Source organism: Ictalurus furcatus, chromosome 4 (genome assembly GCF_023375685.1).
Source record: "Ictalurus furcatus strain D&B chromosome 4, Billie_1.0, whole genome shotgun sequence".
In the NCBI taxonomy this organism is placed as follows: domain Eukaryota; kingdom Metazoa; phylum Chordata; class Actinopteri; order Siluriformes; family Ictaluridae; genus Ictalurus; species Ictalurus furcatus.
In genome coordinates this window covers 4,767,831-4,789,526 of record NC_071258.1, presented here as the reverse complement: position 1 = coordinate 4,789,526, position 21,696 = coordinate 4,767,831, and the positions used below count along the sequence as shown (strand labels likewise).

General features: G+C 39.7%; 1 protein-coding gene across 2 annotated transcripts in view; it reads right to left on the bottom strand.

Annotated features, from left to right (window-relative positions):
* The window catches only part of zgc:158464 (uncharacterized protein LOC791139 homolog), a 155,092-nt gene extending 133,623 nt beyond the window's left edge, over window positions 1-21,469 (bottom strand). The window contains exon 1 of one of the 2 annotated variants that reach the window (XM_053622618.1): window positions 20,414-21,469. In XM_053622618.1, the coding sequence (XP_053478593.1) occupies window positions 20,414-20,872 (459 nt within the window). In that variant the 5' untranslated portion in view covers window positions 20,873-21,469. The remainder of the gene's footprint in view (window positions 1-20,413) is intronic. The other variant, XM_053622619.1, reaches the window with a different exon arrangement.
* Between the last annotated feature and the right edge of the window lie 227 nt (window positions 21,470-21,696).

Below are 21,696 nucleotides of genomic sequence, written 5' to 3'. Positions count from 1 at the left end.
ATACCAGATAAATAATTGCATACAATCATAAAGTGTTACCTGATTAAAAAAAAGAAAAAAAATTAAACAACTTACTAATTATTTATAATAATAGTTCGCCTATGCGTAGAAACGGCCCTGATGTCAATCAGACTACAACGCATGTCTTTGTACTAAGGGAGGAAACCGGAGAACCTGGAGAAAACACCCAAAGGTTTGAAACATGTAAACTCCGCACACACGGGACGGAGGCGGGATTTGAACCTAAAAGTGGACCAAATTTAACAAGGAGATGCAAATGCAAGTCAGAATTTGGTAAACAATTTGTCCCCTATACCCTAAATGTAGTATTTTAGAAAATTCCATGTTTGGTGATTTTCAGAAAACGTTCTCAGTTAACGCCCATTTACAGTAGGTAGGTAGGTACAACACTTTCCCATCTAAAGAATCCTTTTTCCTAAGAGTCAACTTTGTTCCTTGCTATCATTATGGCGAAAGGCTAGTTAGTAGTAGGTTCTCTTACAAAGTACTTCCCATGAAATTCAATTAAATGACTCATCTATTAAAATTCCTATGAGTACAAGCTTGATGTGTGATACAAACTTGAACATATTATCCTCAACATCAGGGAACATCAACATCAAGACAAACGTATCTTAAAAATTAGCATCGCTAATCGAGGCAGGAAAGAAAGCGGCAGCTGGCAGGAGGGTTAAACCCACTGCCAAAGTGGCCATTCAAGAAACGCGGCAAGGTAGCTAATCGAATTATCTGCTTCCGTTTGTGTCGTTTTTAATATATTTTTTAATTAAACTGTCATTAATGAACAACAAAACAGTTTGGCATATTAAGGAAAAACAAAAAGAAAGGATGGGACAGACAAAAAGAAACGGATTGGAATGGATAAATGACGCTGCATCGTAGATGCATTTTTGCTAAAGATGCTCCAGCTGGACATTTCAGCATTAAAAACTGAAAAGAAAGAGAAGTGGGGGTGAAAAAAAAAAGCGCTAACTGCAGCAGTTTAGAGGAGGCAATTTAGCAATAAAGGCACACTCAGCTGATAGGTTTAAGTGTAAGTGATACACGGAGGTATAGCAATGACATTGTGTTTAAAATGCTGTCAGCTCCCCCAAAGGAGCACGTGATCATCAGTGAACGCTACAGCTGAAGGTTAAAAAATTGGCGAGGACGAGTTTTCTTCAGAGACGTAATGTTTAGTATTAGACCTTATAAACAGTGACGGCTGGTGAAAGTACTGGATGTAAGTAAGTCAGCATTGCTGTTAGGAATAGTGACGGTTTCATGGTTGGATATGGTGGATGATCAGACAGTTACCTCACCTCTGATTAAAAAGCATTTCCTTTTTTATTTTCTCAACACACCACTTCCTCACGGCCACACTCTACTTTATCTTATTTTATCCTATAATGACACAGTGATACAACTGACAATGTAAGAGTTTTGTGGAAATGCCATTCTCAAAAATATCTTTCTAAAGTGCTTTTTTTTGGGGGGGGTGGATTAGTTTTACATGGGGAGGTGGGGTTGGTGGTGCAATGTAATTATTACCAGACTATTTCTGGGATTTTACTCCCATGCAAATCCGTCATATCAGTCATTTTATTTAACCTTCGATAAAAATGACCAGTAGAAATAAACCCAAGTAAAATACATCCTGTCTGAACCGACAGGTAAAGATTGTTGGTAAAGTTTCCATCGTATATCCTGTGGCAAAATAGGTTTCAGGCTTTTTCTTCGATATAAAGACGCTCGTTCCTTTTTACTGTTTCCCACCAAAACCAAAAGAATCCAAACACTGACTACGTTTTAAAACTACTGACAACTTTTAAAAGGACTTGTCAGAGAATTGCCGATTCTATGGGTTTTAGGCGAGATACTGAGTTCCTAGCACAGGTAAAGCTATGCTCATGTGACCTACTAATGATCTCACACAACAAGCGGCAATGGTATTTTTGGACTAGGTTACCATAGCATGAGAATTTTAATCTGCAACACCCCTAGCTATGGCTCCTGCCAATCACAGGTTAGTTGGACTTGTTTCATGCCTGAAGTTGGGGCATAATAATGTTTAACGTATCTGAGCAGCTGTATGGCATATGCATAGAAATTTCCCACTGATTCCCACCTGATACCCCTGACACAGCGCTGACTGAATTACTGTTTCAGTTCTGTCACGGTATTATCCGGCATCTTTTTTCCCTACACGCTGTAGCTTTAAAATAGTATATCTTATGTAAGTATTATGTAAAAAAAAATGATATGCTGCTGAAAAATGGGTAATCACTTACTTAGGTTTTTTATATATATATATATATATATATATATATATATATATATATATATATATATATATATATATATATATATAAAACCTATGAAAGCGTTCCAGACTTCTAAGGGTTAAAATCCTATCAGTTGCTCATTACAACGAATAACGATGCCGTTATAAAAACACCAATTTCTGATGATTCACACAATACTCCAGGCCTTTTAGTCTTCAACTGATTAGCGCTATGATAGTTTTAACTGAATTCTGCCTTACTTATAACCTGCTAAAAGTGTCCAATAAAAAATAAAAAATAAAAAGAATCCTTTTGTACAACAGAAACCGTAACAAAAAACCCGTGCAAATGTTTGCGAGATGTTTCACCAGGGACCCACGACAGACACAGTGATACACTACTGATGTGTTGAGCCATTAATCTCCTTCGCCGTGTCCTCCCCATCTGTGTCATCGGAAAGCTCCGGCTCATCTCACGTTGACTTATTTACTATCTGCTGTGTCAGGACTCAGGCAACATAAACTACAGGTTTACGAGTCTGTACGCACATGGAGTGGCTTTCTCACAGCGAGTCTCTGAGGGCCTCTTCATGTCATATGGAAAAGGCATTAAAACACACGCTCTCGTACACGGCAAAACAGTAGGAGAAACCTCTCATCTCCATCAGATTCAAGTAGTCAAAAGTAAGGCCTAAAATCTTTTCACTCTGGCCCACTGACCTCCGTTTTCAATTGAACCAGACAGCATTTTGGGTAGAAGTCTTTGCTTGAAGTGGTGCACGTTCAATGTATTTCTAACATTTAAAACATATTTTAAAAATAGTGAAATACTGTTCATTGTTCAATGTTTGGCAACGCTTACGCCGCCGGTAGGGGGTCAAGAATATAAATGAAACTCAATCGAGGGAACAATTTAGCAGTAGATCTCGAAACAAAGCTGTTTGCACAAGACAAGATGTTCTTTCCAATATTTGAGCTCTTTCATTGCATATTTACACATCTACAATTTTTTTTTTTTTAAATATATAAAAATTTTAACACTACAATTCGTCAGAATTTGTTCCCATATTCCTTCACTTTTAGTCATCATTAGGCACCAGATTCAACTGTCTAATTTGCTTTAATGATTTCACCGCAAAGTTCAACATCTGACTCTTTCTTGGGTATGATAACCATCAGACCTGACTTAAAGAAGGTCGTGTATGATATCTGGCATAACAGTTACAACAGATCCGTCAGTACAGAAGAGACAAACGTGCCGGGAATGGAATGAAACATGACGGCACGCGCTGTTATAGGAAAACAATTAACACTGGAGGTGTGATGTCATTTCCAGATCAAAGTTGATTCTTTTAACTGCATGTCCTCACCTCTTTTATTCCTCATACACCACGGCAATTCGACAATTACAATTTTTTATTTGTTAAACGAGGGCATGGCATCATTTTTTATACATTTCAGCTATTTTTATCCATTGACAGTTGCATTTAATGTTGTGGAATGTCCATGAAACAAGTTCATTCCTGTTATCACTTCTTTAAAAAACAAAACAAAACAAAAAAAAACGCACACACACACAAAGTCTATAAATGCTAAATAAATGCTCTCCTCATAGAAAACTCCACCTTATCGACAATTACACACCTCTAATGAGTGGATCTTCTGCCAGACAAGTGTCTAAGGAAGTTGTTACAATAGAATGAGCACATTAATAGAAATATGAATTTAATCAGCCTACACTACTGACCAATCAGATTCAAGAATTCAGCAGCACTGAGGTATAAAGAATAGTCACACTATATCACATTGTGAAAGTGAAATTCTACCTTTGATATACTAAAATATTATTTATATGATTTGTGTCACTATTTAATATTTAAGCACTAAACAACTTTGTGCAATTGCAATGTCGCCAGTTCGGGTAATTTTCCGCAAAAAAAGCACGAAAAGCTATAGGGACTGATTAGGTGTGATAATGAAGGAACGTCGGTGAAACCCAACACAATAATTGTCTTGTTGCAGTTGTACATTAATATTCTTCGTCTTCATTTTGTCCAACATCTATGCAAACGCTATCACTAAACTGTATGTTTCGGATAACGACAGAATAATTTAAAGCCTAGAGATGCGTTGATTTGAGTTGATTTCAAACCGAGGATCAGCTTTGAGGGCACAGGAGCCACATTTGCACTACACTGCATCATTAGTAGGTGGCACTTGAAGAGGATCCTCAGGGTAAACAAGCTTTATTGATATGTTATATAATAGGAGAAGATTAAGTAGTTTCTGGGTCTTGGTTCAGAACAGCAGTGTAGGTTTCGGAGCTTTGGATAAAATCGCATTCTATGGTGCATCGATCTTTATAGCGTCCAGGCTTGGAACAAAGAGATATTTGTATTATTGTGCGGTAATTAAAGAAATCAAGGACACAAATTTATCATGTGGACATAAATGAAAGAACACAAAGGAATGAAATATAAATCATGGGAACAAATGATTCATCTCCGCCTCATAAATTAAAGAAAATGGAGGAATGACTTATTTATCTGGTGTGAATGAATTGGAAAGTGAACGAACAAATTATTTATCCTGCGCAGGTGAATTGGAAATGGTTGCTTCCTTATATTTATTTTAGCAGCTGGGTTCTGAAATATCCGAGATCTACTGAAGCTAAACGTGAACTACTGTTCAGTGCATTACAATCCCATCATTCATTTCAGTAAGCGCTTTTATCCTGGTCAGAGTTGTGGTGGATCCAGAGCTTATCCCAGGATCACTGTGCGTGAGACGGGAAATACATGATGGAGTGGATGACAGTCCATCACAATGCACCATGCACACACACACACCCACAAACTCATTCACACCTAGGGGTTAATTCCACCGTCCATAATTTTAGGAGGTGGGAGGAAACTGGAGAAAACCCATACAGACACTGGGAGAACATGGAGCGAAACTAGCACTGCAACCCAAGCTTTAAGGAAAATTCCGGGTTTTTTTTTTTTTTTTACAGTTCATGCTAGAAAATCAATCCTTCCTAGATTTCACGATTTTTACAATTGCAGAAATGAACGCAAAATCAAGCAAACTCTGCGCTATTCGGAGGAGCTTGCAACGTTTAAAAATCACCACAGATTATCCGCCAAGACGTGTCATGTGACGTCATCACAACGCGCGTTCAGCCAAAGCCCTCATCGATTTACATGTGTCGAACATTAAAACAGCTAAAAGGTCTCATTTACCAACAAACATCACTGCGAAACACTGCAATACGGTTTCGTGCGATTGCAATTTCACCAATTCAAGTAGTTTTCCGTTTTAAAAAAAAAAGCACAAAAAACTCTGCAAGTTGCATTGCAGATTTTGGAAGAAGAAAAAAAAAAAAAAAGTAGCAGCAAAAATCAAGCATTTTTGGCCGCAACGATGAGAAAAGAAATCTGTGAAATCCTGTACGGACTGGGGAACGTGTTGCCCATGATTTAAAACATCAAGTCCGTCGCAATATCACTGGAAGCTGAATCTTCTTCACCTCGTCTTATCTAGCCAAATCCCCCTGCAGTGACGCACAAGGTCAAATTTACTTTCATTCCCGACTCCACGCCATTATTACAGGACGGCGTCCAATTCTCCTGACGCTTTTATTCTCCGGGGCATTCGAGCACCTCTTCGCCCTCGCCAACACAACTCACCACTTTCTATTGACTGGAGTTCAGATTATAGCACTTTTAATACACCACAGACATTCAAGATTAAGCACTAAGGGACACGCTTGACGAAATCCAATTTCCTCTCACCATTCTGTCCCTTCTTTCTTGGACAGATTTGAAAGTTGGAACTTTTGAGAAATGGAGATGAGGCTGGAGGGTACGAGAGGTACCAAAGCAATAAAATACCGCCGATACGCGGTATATACGGGTAAATACTGGACATCCGGATTAGACAGAGCTGTTAAACATTATTCGCACTGTGAGGCATGCATGGCTGACTTCCATTTCCTTCCTGTTTCTCCATGCTAGTGCAGTAACCCGGTAGAACAGCTCTTACACTCTACATCCCTTAATTTGATTTATTTTCAACAGGCTTCCTCATTATGTTTCGGGAAAGTCAACAACAACCGTAGTGAGGGTACGAGCGTACACAAGAGGATGGCTTGAGGTTACTGTGCGGATCTCTTGATTACAGGAGGAAATGGCGTGACCTCAGTTAGCCCCAGAGAAAAAAAGAGTGCAAGGAGGCACGTGCTCGTGGGTCAAAAATAGAAGAGGCAAGCAAGGTGAAGGAATCTATCTATCCATCTACCTATGTATCTATCTATCTATCGAGGTTACAAACATCACCATGGGGCTTTTCATTACACACTCACTAACAAACACATATTGACTTTTAACTAATGCAGGGTGATACTGATATTAGTGGTACGATATTAATATCATAATACCCTTTTTACGGGTACAATCTTCAAAATGTGCCACATCCGATATATACTAGGGATAATATCGTTAGCCCTGTAGCTAGGCGCTGGCTTGATAACGCCGCCTTCAGCTAAATAACAACACATATTTGCAGCCAACACACGTGATTGGCTGCAACAGAAGGTCTGCAAAAGTAGCTGCGATGGTTCATGCTTAGAAAACTGGAGTCACTGAACTAGAGCCAGCTTTTTCATATGTTTATTGTTTCCGTAGTACTTGGTTCAGTCTGCTGAATAATATTGCCAGTTGATAATCCCTGAGAAGTTTTCTGTAATGTAATTTCCGCCATTGTGTCAAGAGATCGAGTAATGCATAGATTGCAAACGTCACATGACAAGATTTCTCACGGCAGCGTAATCCCCCATTAACAGATACCCGATTGGACATTACAATCATTACATTGTACATTTTTCCTCCTGGATCTTGTTAAATTTATGTAGAAGTGGGTTTTTTAGGGGGGTTTGGTTGGGTTTTTCTTGAATACTTATTCATATAATATTTGAAATTTGAAATTTAAACATGTCCAATTAACTTTGAAATGAAGTTTGAGCAACATCTAAGGGTTCTGGCTACAGTTGATCAGAAACACTGTAAAGTTATGAGCCACCTTACATGGTAGAGAGAGTATTCAACGTGATGCTCGCTCTACCGTCTAGCGATGATCTCTGTGCCGTGATGTTTTTACAACAAATGACATTAAATATGACTTTTAATTATCAGTCAAATCTGTTGGATGCTGTTAATGTTTTCAACAATTTTATGATTCCGAGATTATCCTCCATTGCGATTTCTTTTTTATTTTTTTAAATTTTTTTTATAAACTGAACTACTGTTTTCTTTTTCTGGCAATTTCTGAAAATATATAAATCTATCAGAATACGATGTTTAAACATGGTGAGCAGGTCCATGTCCATCCAACCCAGCACCATAACGCCACAGCTACATCAAAGCTAATCAAAGCTTCCATCAAATCGAGTGGACTTCCAGCGTCTCAGCCAGTCGTACACACTACTAACGTAAAGTGCAGCCTGAAGCACTTGAGATTGGACTCTGATTTAGCTGAAGTACCTAATGTCAAAGCAAAGATGCTGACAGGGGAAGGGGGAGATCGCCACTCCCCATCTAATTCGTTTGGAAGGAGCGGACTTGCACAGCCAAAAGGGAATGTCAGCGAGCCGTAAACACTTCCTGTCAGGAAGAGAGCGCTTCCTTAATCCTGGAGCAAAACCCTCTTGGCCTTTATTTCCAGCAACTGAAAGCAAAACGACGCCTAGTTTACTTCATCCGCCTCCGCGTTAGCCAGAAACATGCTTTAAAAAAAAAACAAAAAAAAAAAACGCTGGAATATGTCCCGTAATGCTATTTTATGACTTGCTATGTGGCCTTGATCATAAAAATAAATAAATAAATAAATAAATAAATACACAGCCAGTATCCATGTCTAGGTGAAACTTTGGTATCGTAAATATGTTGGAACAATGTGCAGGCATTTAGCACTAGAATTAGTTCCGATGTTTAGCCTAAATATAGACATAACTGCACAACGAGGCGTCTGTCCAGGCTAAAAGTAGAGGTCAGAGCTATTTTTTGACCAAAAACCCTGACTAAGGATAGCTCCTCCTATGAGATACACGAGCCAATTACATAACCAGAGGCGTCCATGTACTCTCAGATGAAGCCAGGCTCCATGTTTCCAGAGTAGTGGATAAAAATATCTCCGGTTCCTCAAACTCCACCCGCACCACTGGCCTTTTTTTTTTCTCTCGGTCTTTTCCATTTTCCGGCAGTTTTTCTCGTCTATCTTCTGGACAGATTTAAACCATCAAGCTTGAAATCCCAGTGCGCCGATTATTTGTTCTTTCCTGTGTGTTCATCTCATACACACTGTTCAGAAGAGCATGCATGACCCTGAGCAGATATTGACTGAACGCATGTCCTAGTGGAGCCTTTAATCTGGGAAGACCACAGTTTAGCTCCATTTAACCTGGATCATGTTTAAACAAAAGGTGCATCAGGGACAGCTGAGGAAATCAAGTAAATTTAGGTATCAAGCTCAGGCCTGATAAAACATCGCAAAATCTCATAACCTTATCCGCAACACATTCCTAACAGCGGTGATGGCAATGGCCTGGTAGTATTTAAACTGGGTGGCGTCATCCTCAACCTCAGAAAGCTTATGAATGAAGCTATTTTAGCTCAGAATTTCGAGCGTTCCTGCGAAACCAAACCACAGTTACTCCTGACTCGTGGTCATGCAAGGGAGGCGTTTTCTCTCTCAGTGAACCGCACTGACACTTCCAGGAAGGATGAGCGTGAATGATGAAGAAAGGTCTTCTACAAAAATGCATTTAGGAGTACTCAGAGTTTTGTTTTCTTTGCGGTGGAGCAAATGTCAACTGTCTTGTCTAACAAAACAGCTACGGATGCCTGGGATATTTCAGCAAATATATGAAATCGCTCAGTCTTCCAGAGAAGGCCGGCAGTCCCGTGTCATTCAATTACACTTCACAAGTTCTCACAATGGCAACACAAAAGCTCAGTCATCACAGCAAATGTGTGCTCACTGTTGCCATAGCCACTGAAACAACCGGACGCACGGTTTGTGGCACCAACAAGCTAATTAATGAGTAAAAACACCACATAATCTCTGCCATCCTCTCACCAAGAGTGGGAAATGATATCTATCAAGCTTTCACTGTAAAAAAAAAAATAATAATTATAAAATATAGAGCTTTAAAGATTCCCTCAAGGAAGTTAGATCTCATAATCCCCCAAGAACAGCCCAATTCACTGCGGCTCAGCAATTTAGCTTATGAAATTAATCGAGATGTTAATTAGGTAAGGAATAAAATACAACTGGGTGTGCTGTTATAGGAAAATAATCAGTGATGAAGCGGTGTAACGCAGCATGAGTTGCTATAACGACCCTAATGTTAATCGTTTTCCTGTAAGAGCACTTTCGGAAGGGTTTTATTCCTCATACGTCACAGCAATTTGCCATCACTAAAAATCGCTGTGACACGTCACATACTTTTTATCCATTTCTACTTACATTCAATATTACTCAATGCCCACATAAGGTCCCATTATGACTCGACCCTATAGAAGCTATCACCAGCTTTCTTTTTTGCCTCTTGAAGTTAATGAAACAAAAAAAAATCGCAGCTTCTAGTACTTCTGAACTCTTTGCAGTGTCGGAAAACTGATTCACAGCTTTACCTTTGATTGTTACAAAAAAAGCACCGACACTGGAGACTCCTTCCAAAAACGTTAAACGAACACCTCCTCATAGAAAACTTTCGAAGATCGAGTTTGAAGATCTGTTTATGTGGACTGTCTGCCACACTGGCCGAGTCACCTAATCTAGCTGCATTATGGGTAACACATGCCTGTGCTCAAAGCGTAATGTCATCTGAAGCCACTAGATTCAAGAAACATGAATCATGTGGTATAGTTTGGTGTCATCTTTGTAATAAATGCTCTAATACTGGGCTTGTATTCCAGCTTCATGCTCATTTTTACTATAAATGATCAAAGAAATATTGCTTTATCAGCTTTACTATGATCTGTGTGATGACCTTTTGGAATCCAGCCATCGTGTACCTAGATAAAAGTTTAACAACATGCAATTGGCATTCAAATAAGTCCTCAGGCAGCTTGACTGAAGTCTGAATGCTGCATCAGGTAAAATGTAAATCCACTGATAAGCCTTAACCAACGTCCTGTATTGTTCCTCCTTTCCAGTTGTTTTATGCCAAAGATGGTTGCTACATCAAAAGTTGTGATTTCGCATGCTGTTTTCGGTGTCTTTAAGCTTGGAGGAAACTCACAGGCTCTTTAACTGTTTAAGACGGCACTCGCGTTGGGCACACCCAACTATACTCGCCTTTCATGATTACCGTATGGTGGTCACGTCAATTACGGCACAAAGCATTGCGGTGTTTCTCAGAAAATAAACCCGGGTGACAGCGGCGGTTGAGGTTTGGGTGATGCAGGGACGGGTGGGGATGACTGAAGGGCTATATAAATGATTTTATATACCACTTCGTTCATGTTAGGGCCTCATTGGGAAAAAAAGGCACGTTATTTTTTCAGAATGGGTTAATAACCAAAATGAAAAAATAACTACATAGAGGATGTGGCGGCCTGGGAAAACCCATCGGATGTTGTTGTGGCTGAATTCTCGCAACGAGCCAGAATCTTCCAGCTACCTCTGTGTAAAGATCATGTGGAGTTTTCCCACGTGTGAGAAAACATTTCGAGGTGTTTGGTTGTCAAATGTGGCTTGAATAATCAGTTGTATTTACACCTGTATAACATCTGGCTAAAACTTTTCTCCTTATGTTACACCTGCATTTCGTGTATATAATCCTGACAGTCAATACCCTTGAAACAACCAGGTTCTAATAAATAGGGTCATTGATTATTTTCATTGTCTTTCTATTGTGTGAAAACAATAACACAATCGACTCCTCTTACGTTAGCAGCTCTGTTTGACGGTGCCTTACTCCATTGGACCATTTAAGAGAACATGGAAGGAGAATAACCTACAATAAAAAAAATTTTAAAAAGCCACTGCGAATGTCTCGCTAACATGTCAGGAAGTTTTAGAGAGTCAGCTCAATACTACAAACCTAAAAGCTCTTCTAGGAAGAAAGAATCCTGCAACATACCCGAGGGATTGCAACACTTTGCTCATGTTCTGACATAAATACACCTTGGAGCCAGGATATTAAAATAATCGAGCTGGTGCTGACTATGCAATCAACCTACGTTACCACAAAGCTAACAAAGTTATGGCACGTCTTCATTTATTAGTCACATGGTGGATCATCAAATATAATTAGTTTAACAACAGAATAGCATCTCTAGCAGTACTGCAGGGTTTTGGGACATGTGCCAAATACTTGCAATTCCATGATACATTTTCACCTTACTATTTTTCCATCAGTCCAAAAACTCAATCCTACACCCCCCCAAAAATGCTTACATCAGCTTTAGGTTTTAAACCTTACAGAGATGTAAATGAGATAACTGATTACTGGTGCAACTCCCAGAAGGCCGCAAGATGCATTTACATCTATTAAGCCACTGTTAGACACTTGATCCACCTTTTATGTCACGGCTTCACTTGGCTTTCCAGAAGGCTTAATAGACTATCAGCAAAACAAATACATCTTTACTAATCAGCCGTGGTGCGCCGTGGCGTTCACTCTATATAAATATTGATTTTATAAATATTGATCTAAACCCTTCATGCTAATGTGAACTTAGAATCCACAACGCATAGTTAGCATTACTGTAGTCTCAACTAGGGATAGGCACAAGTAGTTGAAATAATGACAGTGATCGATTATTGTAACACAATGCATAAATGAATGAATGTTTGGGGGAGGGGTTAAATTTGTATTTGTTTTTTTGTTTTTTGTTTTTTTACATCAACATCGAGTAGCAAAAAGAAATAATAATTTACTAAAATCATTCCAGTAAAGACGCTACAACCTTTACTGAAAATTCTGTGATTAGTTACAGTAGCAAGGACATTTTAAGCCAAGCTGTACTACAAGCTAGCTAACTGTTGCTTCAATATCAGGCAACAGCATACAGAAGCATTGACAAAACCAAGAAAATACAGTGAGTGATGATTATGCAGTGCAAACCGGTTATATTACAGTTTTACAGGTTGCTTATCAGACCCGAGTATTTTTTTTTACCTCAGTTTGAGCAAAGTGAATTAAGATTTTCCTTCCCTTAGGTGCATGCTACGCTACTTTGTGAATAAAAGCCAAATATTAGCCAAGGACAAAGTTTTGTCATGTTTATACAGAGTTGTTCAGAGATCAAACTCACCCACTTTTCCCTGAATCGTACAGGCCATTAATCAGACCTGAGTACAAAATGTTTACCACAGTTTGAATGTGAAGCTGTTAGCTCAGTTAAGTGCATGATATGCTAGAAGAGTGTCTAACGCCCAGAATATTAGCTGGCGTTAAGCCTTTCGTGGCTACAACCATCCGCCAAAAATCTCTCATACAGAGATGTTGAGAGACCAAACTCTCATCAGTCCAGAGTAATATTTTTACCTCAGGTAGATTTATGTGCTACGCTAGCAGAGTGTGACTAAAAGCCCAAATATTAGCTAAAGACTTGCTTTTGTTACATTTTTTGTGGATGTAAACAGAGCAGTTGAGAGATCAAATTTGACCACTTTTCCAGAAATCTTAAAGGTCTCTAATCAGACCAGAGTTATTGGTTTTTACCTCAGATTTACATGCGATGCTAGAGGGTCTACAAATCAAAATATTAGCCAAAGACATGCTGACATTAGGTTTTGTCATTGGTACAAACATGATAGGATATACATAGTTGCTCAGAGATCAAACTTGACCACTTTTCCAGATATTTTACAGGTCAGTACTCAGACCAGAGTAATATTTTTACCTCATGACATGCTAGCAGTATGTGACTAATAGCCAGAATATTAGCCAAAGACTTGCTGAAAGGTGGCTACAAAAATAATGTTATAACATTGCTGAGACACTCACTTTTCCAGAAAATCCCAACTCCTAATTTTATGTGTCGAGTTTTTGAGCTGTCAGAATGACTGAAATGCACATACTCTGCTAACAAGTTATATAAAATGTTGTTTATTTTTTACCTTTTTTTTTTTTTTTAGCTTTAGCCAACAAAGAATGTTATGGTAGTAGACAGTAACGTATTTGTCAAACCAAGTGTTACAAAAAATAATGTTTAAATTTGTAATTCCACTGTTCAGTTTGAATGATAAAGTAGCCTGAATATTGGCGTTAGCACGATTGCACAGCCAAATGAGGTACACACACAGCCACACCTGAGAGAAAAAAAAATGTAAACAAAGTGATGGGCATGTGCAAGGTCAGGCTGTGTGTGAATATGTGCACGTGTGTGTGTGTGTGTGTGTGCTTGTTTGCATGTGTGGAGTTTGTTTGCTCCCATTATCTGCTGTTTATGTTTGACTAATTCACTTTGAGAAGACCTTGAGCACTTTGTGCTGAGAAGTGAAGAAAGTAGAGTGTGTGCACTGCGAGTGCCGTGGTGTTAATTAGCACTACAGCAAGATGCTAATTGATAATCTACTAAACTCAGTCACCCATGAAGGCCTGATTGTTATAAACCAAAACACGTTAAGAGTAATACTGCCAAGAGCTAAGACCTAAACCACGTTGCACAGTTAAGTCTGTGTGCCACACCATGCATTTCAAATGCTAATGACGACAATAACAATCCTATATCACTTCATTTCCACCTCAAATCCTGCCATCACATTACAGTCCGACAAGCTTCCGTTAGTTATTCGGCCTTTTAAAGTAACCTGACTGAAGAGCTCTGAAAGAACTAAATGAAGGCTCTATTGCGGTCGTTTTCAAGCTCACAGTTATACAAAATGGACACAGCTATTGGCATTCTGAGCATTAGGTAAACAGTAATATAATTAGCTACCACTAGTGAAGTAATTTAATTATCACTTGGCCTTTCTGCAGCGGATGAGAGTGTGTCAGTCTCTCGAGACCGATATGTGATAGCCAGCCAAATGTGACTCATTAGTTAGGTATGACATCACTTTTCTTTCCTTCTTCATACTAGTTAATGTATCAATGACTGATTTTGACATTCCTAATACCCAAGAAAGCCTTAAAGGTAAAGTCAGCATTTCCACTACTATTTGGCTAAAACTAGATGCAGCCCCTCCCTCAAATTAAAGTATATTCAATATATTTTCACTTGCTAACATGTGTACTTGTTCTGAACACATTTTATGCCGAATTTACATTATAGTCACCAATGACTGTCGATTGTTTAATTGATGTGCCTTATCATAAATACTTTCATTTGAAATGTTACTCAATAAAGTTAAGTTAAAACTATATAAATAAATATGCAGATTTTATTTATTTTTGTTGTTATGTTTATAATTTTTGTAGTAGTAGTATTGTAGACCTACAGCAATTCTTTCTACACTGTTTTCACATGCAATGTTCCACACTATGTAATTCACTGATCTGGGTAAACTGGCCTCTCCGGTTCAACATAAGCGTTAATAACAACGTTCACCAACATGCACAACATTCCCCGACTCGTTTCAATGTTCAGGCATTGGTGTGATCCAAAGACAGCTGGACTCCACTTATCTGGAGACAAGATCCGGACTTTAATTTCACACACACCATCATTTCCTAATGTGGGGTTGGAACAGTACACAAAAATGCGAAACTAAACTTGCCAAAATCACGGTTTACAAATAGTACTGCAGTACAAGCCAGAACATGGTGATAACATTCGCATAGATGTGCTGCTTTGTGTTAGTCTTTTTGACTAGTACATTTCCCCGTAAAAGCCCCAGGGAGCCTAATGCTTTGATTGCTTTCTAATGAGGTTAATGAACATAACGTGCATGTGGAAAGTGTGAAGAATTGGTCGTTTTCCACTGTCTATGTGTACTTTGTGAAAACTTCTCATCTTTTGATGTAAAGTAGGCAGGGCTTATTTTAAATAAAGTTTACCTAAGCTGTACCCTCAACTATTACAAGGCTAATGTCAAGTCTCAAGCTTAGACCCTCCCCCCAGTGGCTCACAGAGCATCCAATATCTTCTGACCACCAGCTTCAGAATCTTGAAGGTCACATTTTCTTGAAGGTCAACAGACCTTGTATGTTGGTTTTCTTTTTTTCTTCATTTTGAACAGCAAGACAGAAAAGAGGTCTTACGAGGACGATATAGTCTCTGGGTTGAGATATCCACCACAACAGTCCAAATTTTTTCAGGAGGTTGTTTTTGTTGTTTTTTTAACAGTTCATGGTGAGTAAACATATTGGGGGTTAAACGGTCCACCAAACGGTTCATAGTCATGTTTATTCACAAAACATACCATACTCTTTAACAAAAGCTGAAAATCTGGCTCACTCGACTAGATGTCAGGCACCAAAAAGAGGGGAAGTCCTGAATGATTCAGGGGCCCAGAGATAAACAAGAGCCCTAGAGCATGTGTCTTAAGGCAGAGACTGCTGGAGTAGGGTCAAGTTTCAGTTTTTCGTCACAAGGCCTCAACCCTGATCCAACCAGATTACCATGCCTTCATAGCATATTTCTGGAGACATGCTCAACGGTACAACATAACAGTATAACGAATTCAGAGTTCCTTATTGTGGAGTATCTTTATTACGGTATACGTGCAATTCTAAAGGGAAAAATAAAATCCTTAATATATAAAAGTTCTGTAAAACGCTGATAGGGAATGATTAAAATCCTTCACATCCATCATCGCACTGAATAGACACACATAACAGCAGACTGTTTGGAGTCTGCCTCAGGGAGTCAAACACAAACGCTGCACAATGGCCACACGTTACAACACACTGGAGAGTTTGCTCTGAATATCATTTAATCACTTCCAACCTCAGCTATAACAAGCAACATTAGAGCAACAAAAAAAAAAAAAAGCTGCACATGCAATCTGTTGTACTGTAATTCCATGTGTGAAGAAGCTTATACTGAGCTGCTAGCGAGAATAAATTAGGTGGACTATTATAGGGAAGCTAGGGGTGTTATGGTTAGAAATTCTCACGGTATGATAGCCTATGTAAAAACATCACGGTATTAATTGAGCATTTACAAGCACAGTGGTGAAAATTACAAGGAATTCTCTGACTAGGAAACCCCAAATAAATGCCCACTCGCCTCGGAATTCCTTCTCAGGAAGTCAGGAGGTGTCCTCAACTCCGAGTTCAGCAAGTGAAATCAACATGGCTGCCCACAGCATGAACAGTAAACAAAGCAGCACTTCTTGCCTTTACGTTATACTGTGTATATACACACACACACACACACACACACAAGTATATGCTTTAGACAGACATATTAACTTGTTAAATCTATAACACTGACCTTTGACTTTTCAAAATACTGATTAAAATGCACTTCCATCTATTACAGTCCACACGTAATATTCATCCTCTGTGCATTTGAGCTACAATGTGGGGAAAAAAAAAACATGGATGTCTGCATGTTCGTCTTTTAATAAGCAACAAGCAAGCCAGTTAACACTGATGAGCGATGTATATTTACCTTCTCAAAACAATAGTCAGGTAACTGTCCAATCATACTCTATGACTAAGTGTGAAGGCTTGACACCCCTTACTAGCGCCTCAGTGGTACCTAAATGGTTACGGTTCTGTGATAAAGACCAGAAGCTTTTGAGTTCAACCTCCAGGTCTACCAGAAGCACAATCCGTCCCTCAAACAAGGCCTTCAGCTTTCACCTCTATAGCTCGATGCCTGGATTGAAGTCTGTCTCTTCAGAGTCACAGTAAGCACATCTCTAGCTTCTTAATCTTATTTTTTCCCCCTTGATGTAGCAGCAACCTAGCCTAAAATTTGATCGAGTTTTTATTCCACTCTGTAAAATGGTTTTGCTAAATAAGCCTGCTTGCTTTAACCCTTTCACACAAAGTACAAATAAATCCATCCATCCATTTTCCATACCGCTTATCCTACACATGAGAATGGAGCTTATCCCAGGGAACTTGGGGCACAAGACAGAAGACACCCTGGACATTGCAGGGCACAATTTGGAAATGCCAATCCGCCTACAATGCATGTCTTTGGACTGGGGAGGAAACCCCAGAAGCATGGGGAGAACATGGCGGAGACGGGATTCGAACCCGAACCCTGGAGGTGCGAGGCAAACGTGCTAACCACGAAGCCAAATGACTGTATTCTCTGGTCTTCTGCTGGTCACGCATCCATTCAAGACTTTTCCATGTGGTGCGCCAAAGGTCAAAGGTCGACTCACAAACTAGGAATTTGGTGACGCATTCCGTAAACTAACAGAAGCTCACGTGATAATCTGTTCTAACTTGTGTTACATCATTGACAGATAATCAAAAGTAACTAATGAGCTACTTCACTTTGGACGCCATCATCACACCACCCCACTATTGATTCTTTTCCTATAACAGCACGCATGTGTTATTCCTCTTATACCACAGCTATTTGCCAACGTGAACCATTTTTATTCATTGACACATCATACATTTTATGTTGTGGAACAAGTTAGTTCCTGGTCTCAAGTACATTATGTACGGTTGTTTATAGCTGACAAATGTCATGTTAATATTTCCAGAAATTATTTTTGCTTTATTCTTTTATTTTTTTCAGTATTCTTGCTCCTGCAGTCCTCCATGCTAGAGTCAAAGCTGGTTCATCTTGTGGATGTGCGAGAACAAAAATAAAAAGGCACTACGACGTACACGAGCATGTGGAGCAGAAAGGAAGCACTGAGAAACACTGCAGTCGCTTCACCCCAGAGTCTCACTGCGTGTGTGCGCGTATATGTGTGTGTGTGCCAGCGCCACACCTTGCAGAGAGGTGCGGCAGGTACGGTAGAGAGGAAAAGGAAGTCTGGGATCAGTGACACAGTTTGCACAACTCAAACACTCCTGGCTGTATTCCGAACACAATCAAACGCCTACAGCGTGACGTAATTAAACAAACATGTGAGTGTGTGTATGGGACATGTTCCTGGTTCTGGTGTGGGATTAGTGGATTAACAAGTGTTAAGCAATAATGTGAGTGAGTCAGGGTCTGAGGCATGAGAATCTAGCATCTGTAAATATTCATTCTGTAAATATCATATAACATTTCTATTAAATGTACGCTCCGGCCCTGATAAACGTCACGTTGAGGCTCATTATGAATAAACCCACGCCGTCACATAACTGAAGACACCTGAATATGGATGTCATGCGACAAACATCCTGCCAAATCTCGACACCGAGCCACGCTGAGAAACAGATAACGCGACTTGTTTTGCCGGTTTTGACAACGCAAGCACGTGCAGCACAGCAGGATCGTGATCACGCACACTTCAGCCTGTACTGCTCGAACCTAACACGGTTAATAGAGAACACTGTTAAGAGTTAATAAAGTTAACACTGAATTACAGTTTAGATGATGAATGATTTCTGATGTGTGTATCTGGTTTCCATGAACTGTACAATAGCACTCGTCACAGACACTTAAACACAACTGTTATCTGTACAGCAGTGGTATATGTAACATCCCTGCTGAAAAAAAAAACAAACTATAAAAACCATCACAGAAATTCTAATGGTTTCCACTACAAATACCTTTACAAACCATCAGCTAACCATTAAAACCATTTCCATTACTGGTCCTTAAAGGTATCCACTAAACATAACATGCCACCAATAGAAGGCAACAAATTACCAGTAGAGACCATTACAGTTTACATTAAAACCAATACAATTCCCATTATAAACTATTATAAATATACATATACATATATACACACACATATACATGTATACATATACATACTTATATACATATACATACATATATATATATATACACACACACACACACACACACACACACAGATAGACAAATTCTATGAGGGTTTCAATAGTTTTTTTTTCAGCAGGGGTAACTGATTTATGATGATGATTATTATTATTACTATTATTAATTTTTATTTTACTATTATTTTTTTCATGATTATGAACTTTTTTGCTTGTATTTGCCTTTTTTTGGAGGGGGGGATGGGGGCTGGCTAAATACAATACATCCTGGACCTCCTTTAAAATAATATATTTACTCCAAATATTCAAACATTTCATGCATTAAGGAAAAGTGTGCCATCGTACGTATTTATTTATTCGTTGGAGCCCTTACACCTTTACATTCCCTCTATACACACAGAACCCAAACCTTTTACACCATGACACGTTCATAATCTACATTTTACAATCTTATTAACAGGAATTTATTTTTATCGTGTATGCTTGTTTAGATATTATTGAGCTTCACGTTATACAGTAAACAACTTCCTACGTCAGAGTGGAGACTGGAATAGTTTTTAAACCCGTTCAATTCAAACTGCCAAGGCGATGTTAACAGTAAGTGATCACGATGTCCACTGTTATCATCATTAGAAAATAATAATCATAAGGCATGTGATATACGTCCTGCTCGGAGCACCACTGGCTTGTGGATGCCAGATGACATGTACTTTAACTTGGCGTGGTTCCTTAATGTGGGGGCCCCTGAAGCATAGCTACATGAGGGGGAGGGGGGGGGGGCTCCAGGATTTTTGTTGTTGTTGTTATTTTAGTTAGCTACAGTGATGGAAATCCCAACCCAGCATTATTAATGTTACATTTATGATTGAGTTATTATATGTCTTCACTTCAACTGATTTAAACCCAACATTCAATAACAAAAACAAACCAAACTCACACAAACCAAGTCTAAATAACACCAACTTGGATCTAAAAACTCTTGGAATGCAGTCAATCTTTTCTGAGAAGGTCTGTGGGATTTATTTTACACTTGAATGCATTATTTTTATTTATTTATTTACTTTAGAACCTCTGTTCATACTTTATTTTTTTCCTGTTAAAAGTTTCACACTTGTTTTTGTGTGTGTGTGTGTGTGTGTGTGTGTCATTTCCAAGTTACTGCTGTTGCTCTGTTTGTGCTTTTATGTTTGTTGCTGATCTAAATCCTAAAATAAAAGTTTCCCTGCCCTTTTCCCCCCTAGATTCTGATCTCTGCAGTCTACCTGCTGGGGGAAGGTAAAGGTAGACCACGCGCTCACCTTGTCCTGCTTAGTCTCGTGCTCGGCGGGTGGGGATGTGGGAGATCTCGTGCTCCCTGCAGCTGCCTGGGTCGCGCTTCCTCCACCACCACCAGCACCTCCGCCGCCGCCGCCGCCAGCACTCGGGCTTGCGCAGCTCCTCTCCAGCGTCTCCACTTTGATGAGGCGGTGTTTCGGGGACACGTACTTCACCTCCGAGAGCGCTGCGCCCGAGAAAGGAGTGTTGGCGCCGGCCGCGTAAGGGTCCTCGAAGTCCAGCTCTTTCTGGAGTTTGTACGCGGCGAGGATATCCGGCTGCGCGGGGCTCGGGTAGCTCGCGCCTACGGTGCCAGTGCCTGCGCCCGCGTGTTGGTAAGCTGCGGCGGCCGCGTGGCAGTGCCGGTAGTCCGGTCTCGGAGGCGCCGGCGGCGAGGCTTTGGCGCTCTTGAATCCCAGGTGCTCCTTGAACCATTTGGCCATGGTGCCAGCGCATCGCTCACCGCTCCGACACGCCGAGGTTTCCGTTCCGGGTGTCCGTGGCTCCGCGTGAGTTTCGCTCTGTGCGTTAAACTCGGTTAATCCGCAACACTTTTCGGTACAAGCTCGCTCGCTCGCTCACTCGCCCGTTTCTGACCCGCGATCACTTTGAGATGTGTGGGAACTCCGGCTGTGTGAGTGCGTCGCCAAGCGCTCAGCCCACGTTTCTCTGCGCGCAAGGTTGCCAGGTTGCGTTGAGGTTTTTTTTCCCAAAAGAGTTGCCAGATTAACACTGTATTTCTCCAACATGTTAACCCTTTAAACCCTCTATACAAACTCTAACAAACTTCATCAGTAACTTGTTCCAATTCTAACTGCTATCGTAAGGGTTTAAACCGTATTTTTTAAAATAAGTGTTTAATAACAATCTGGCAACCTTACATGTGCTTTGTGAATGGAGCTCTACATCTCCCCCTGTCTGTGTGAGACGCTATAGCAGGAGGGACTACTCCGACCCTGACTGCTCAGCTAGACCAGGAAGCTAAAACTAACCCAAAACAATTGCATATACAGTGTTTGAAATAATTCTACCACCTGAAATATAAGTAAACGCGTGCCTTGCATTAAAGAAAGAATATAAATGAAAACAAGGCATCTGTATTTTAGAAGTCATTATATAACAAAAAGCTGTTGAATTCACAAATCTGGAAGGGGTTAATTAATTTTCTGTAACAGCAGAACCTACAAGGAAAATCTCAGGTTTATATGTATAGGATCAAATGTTTTATCATTTCTATAGTATCGACTCATTCAGAGGTATTTGTAAA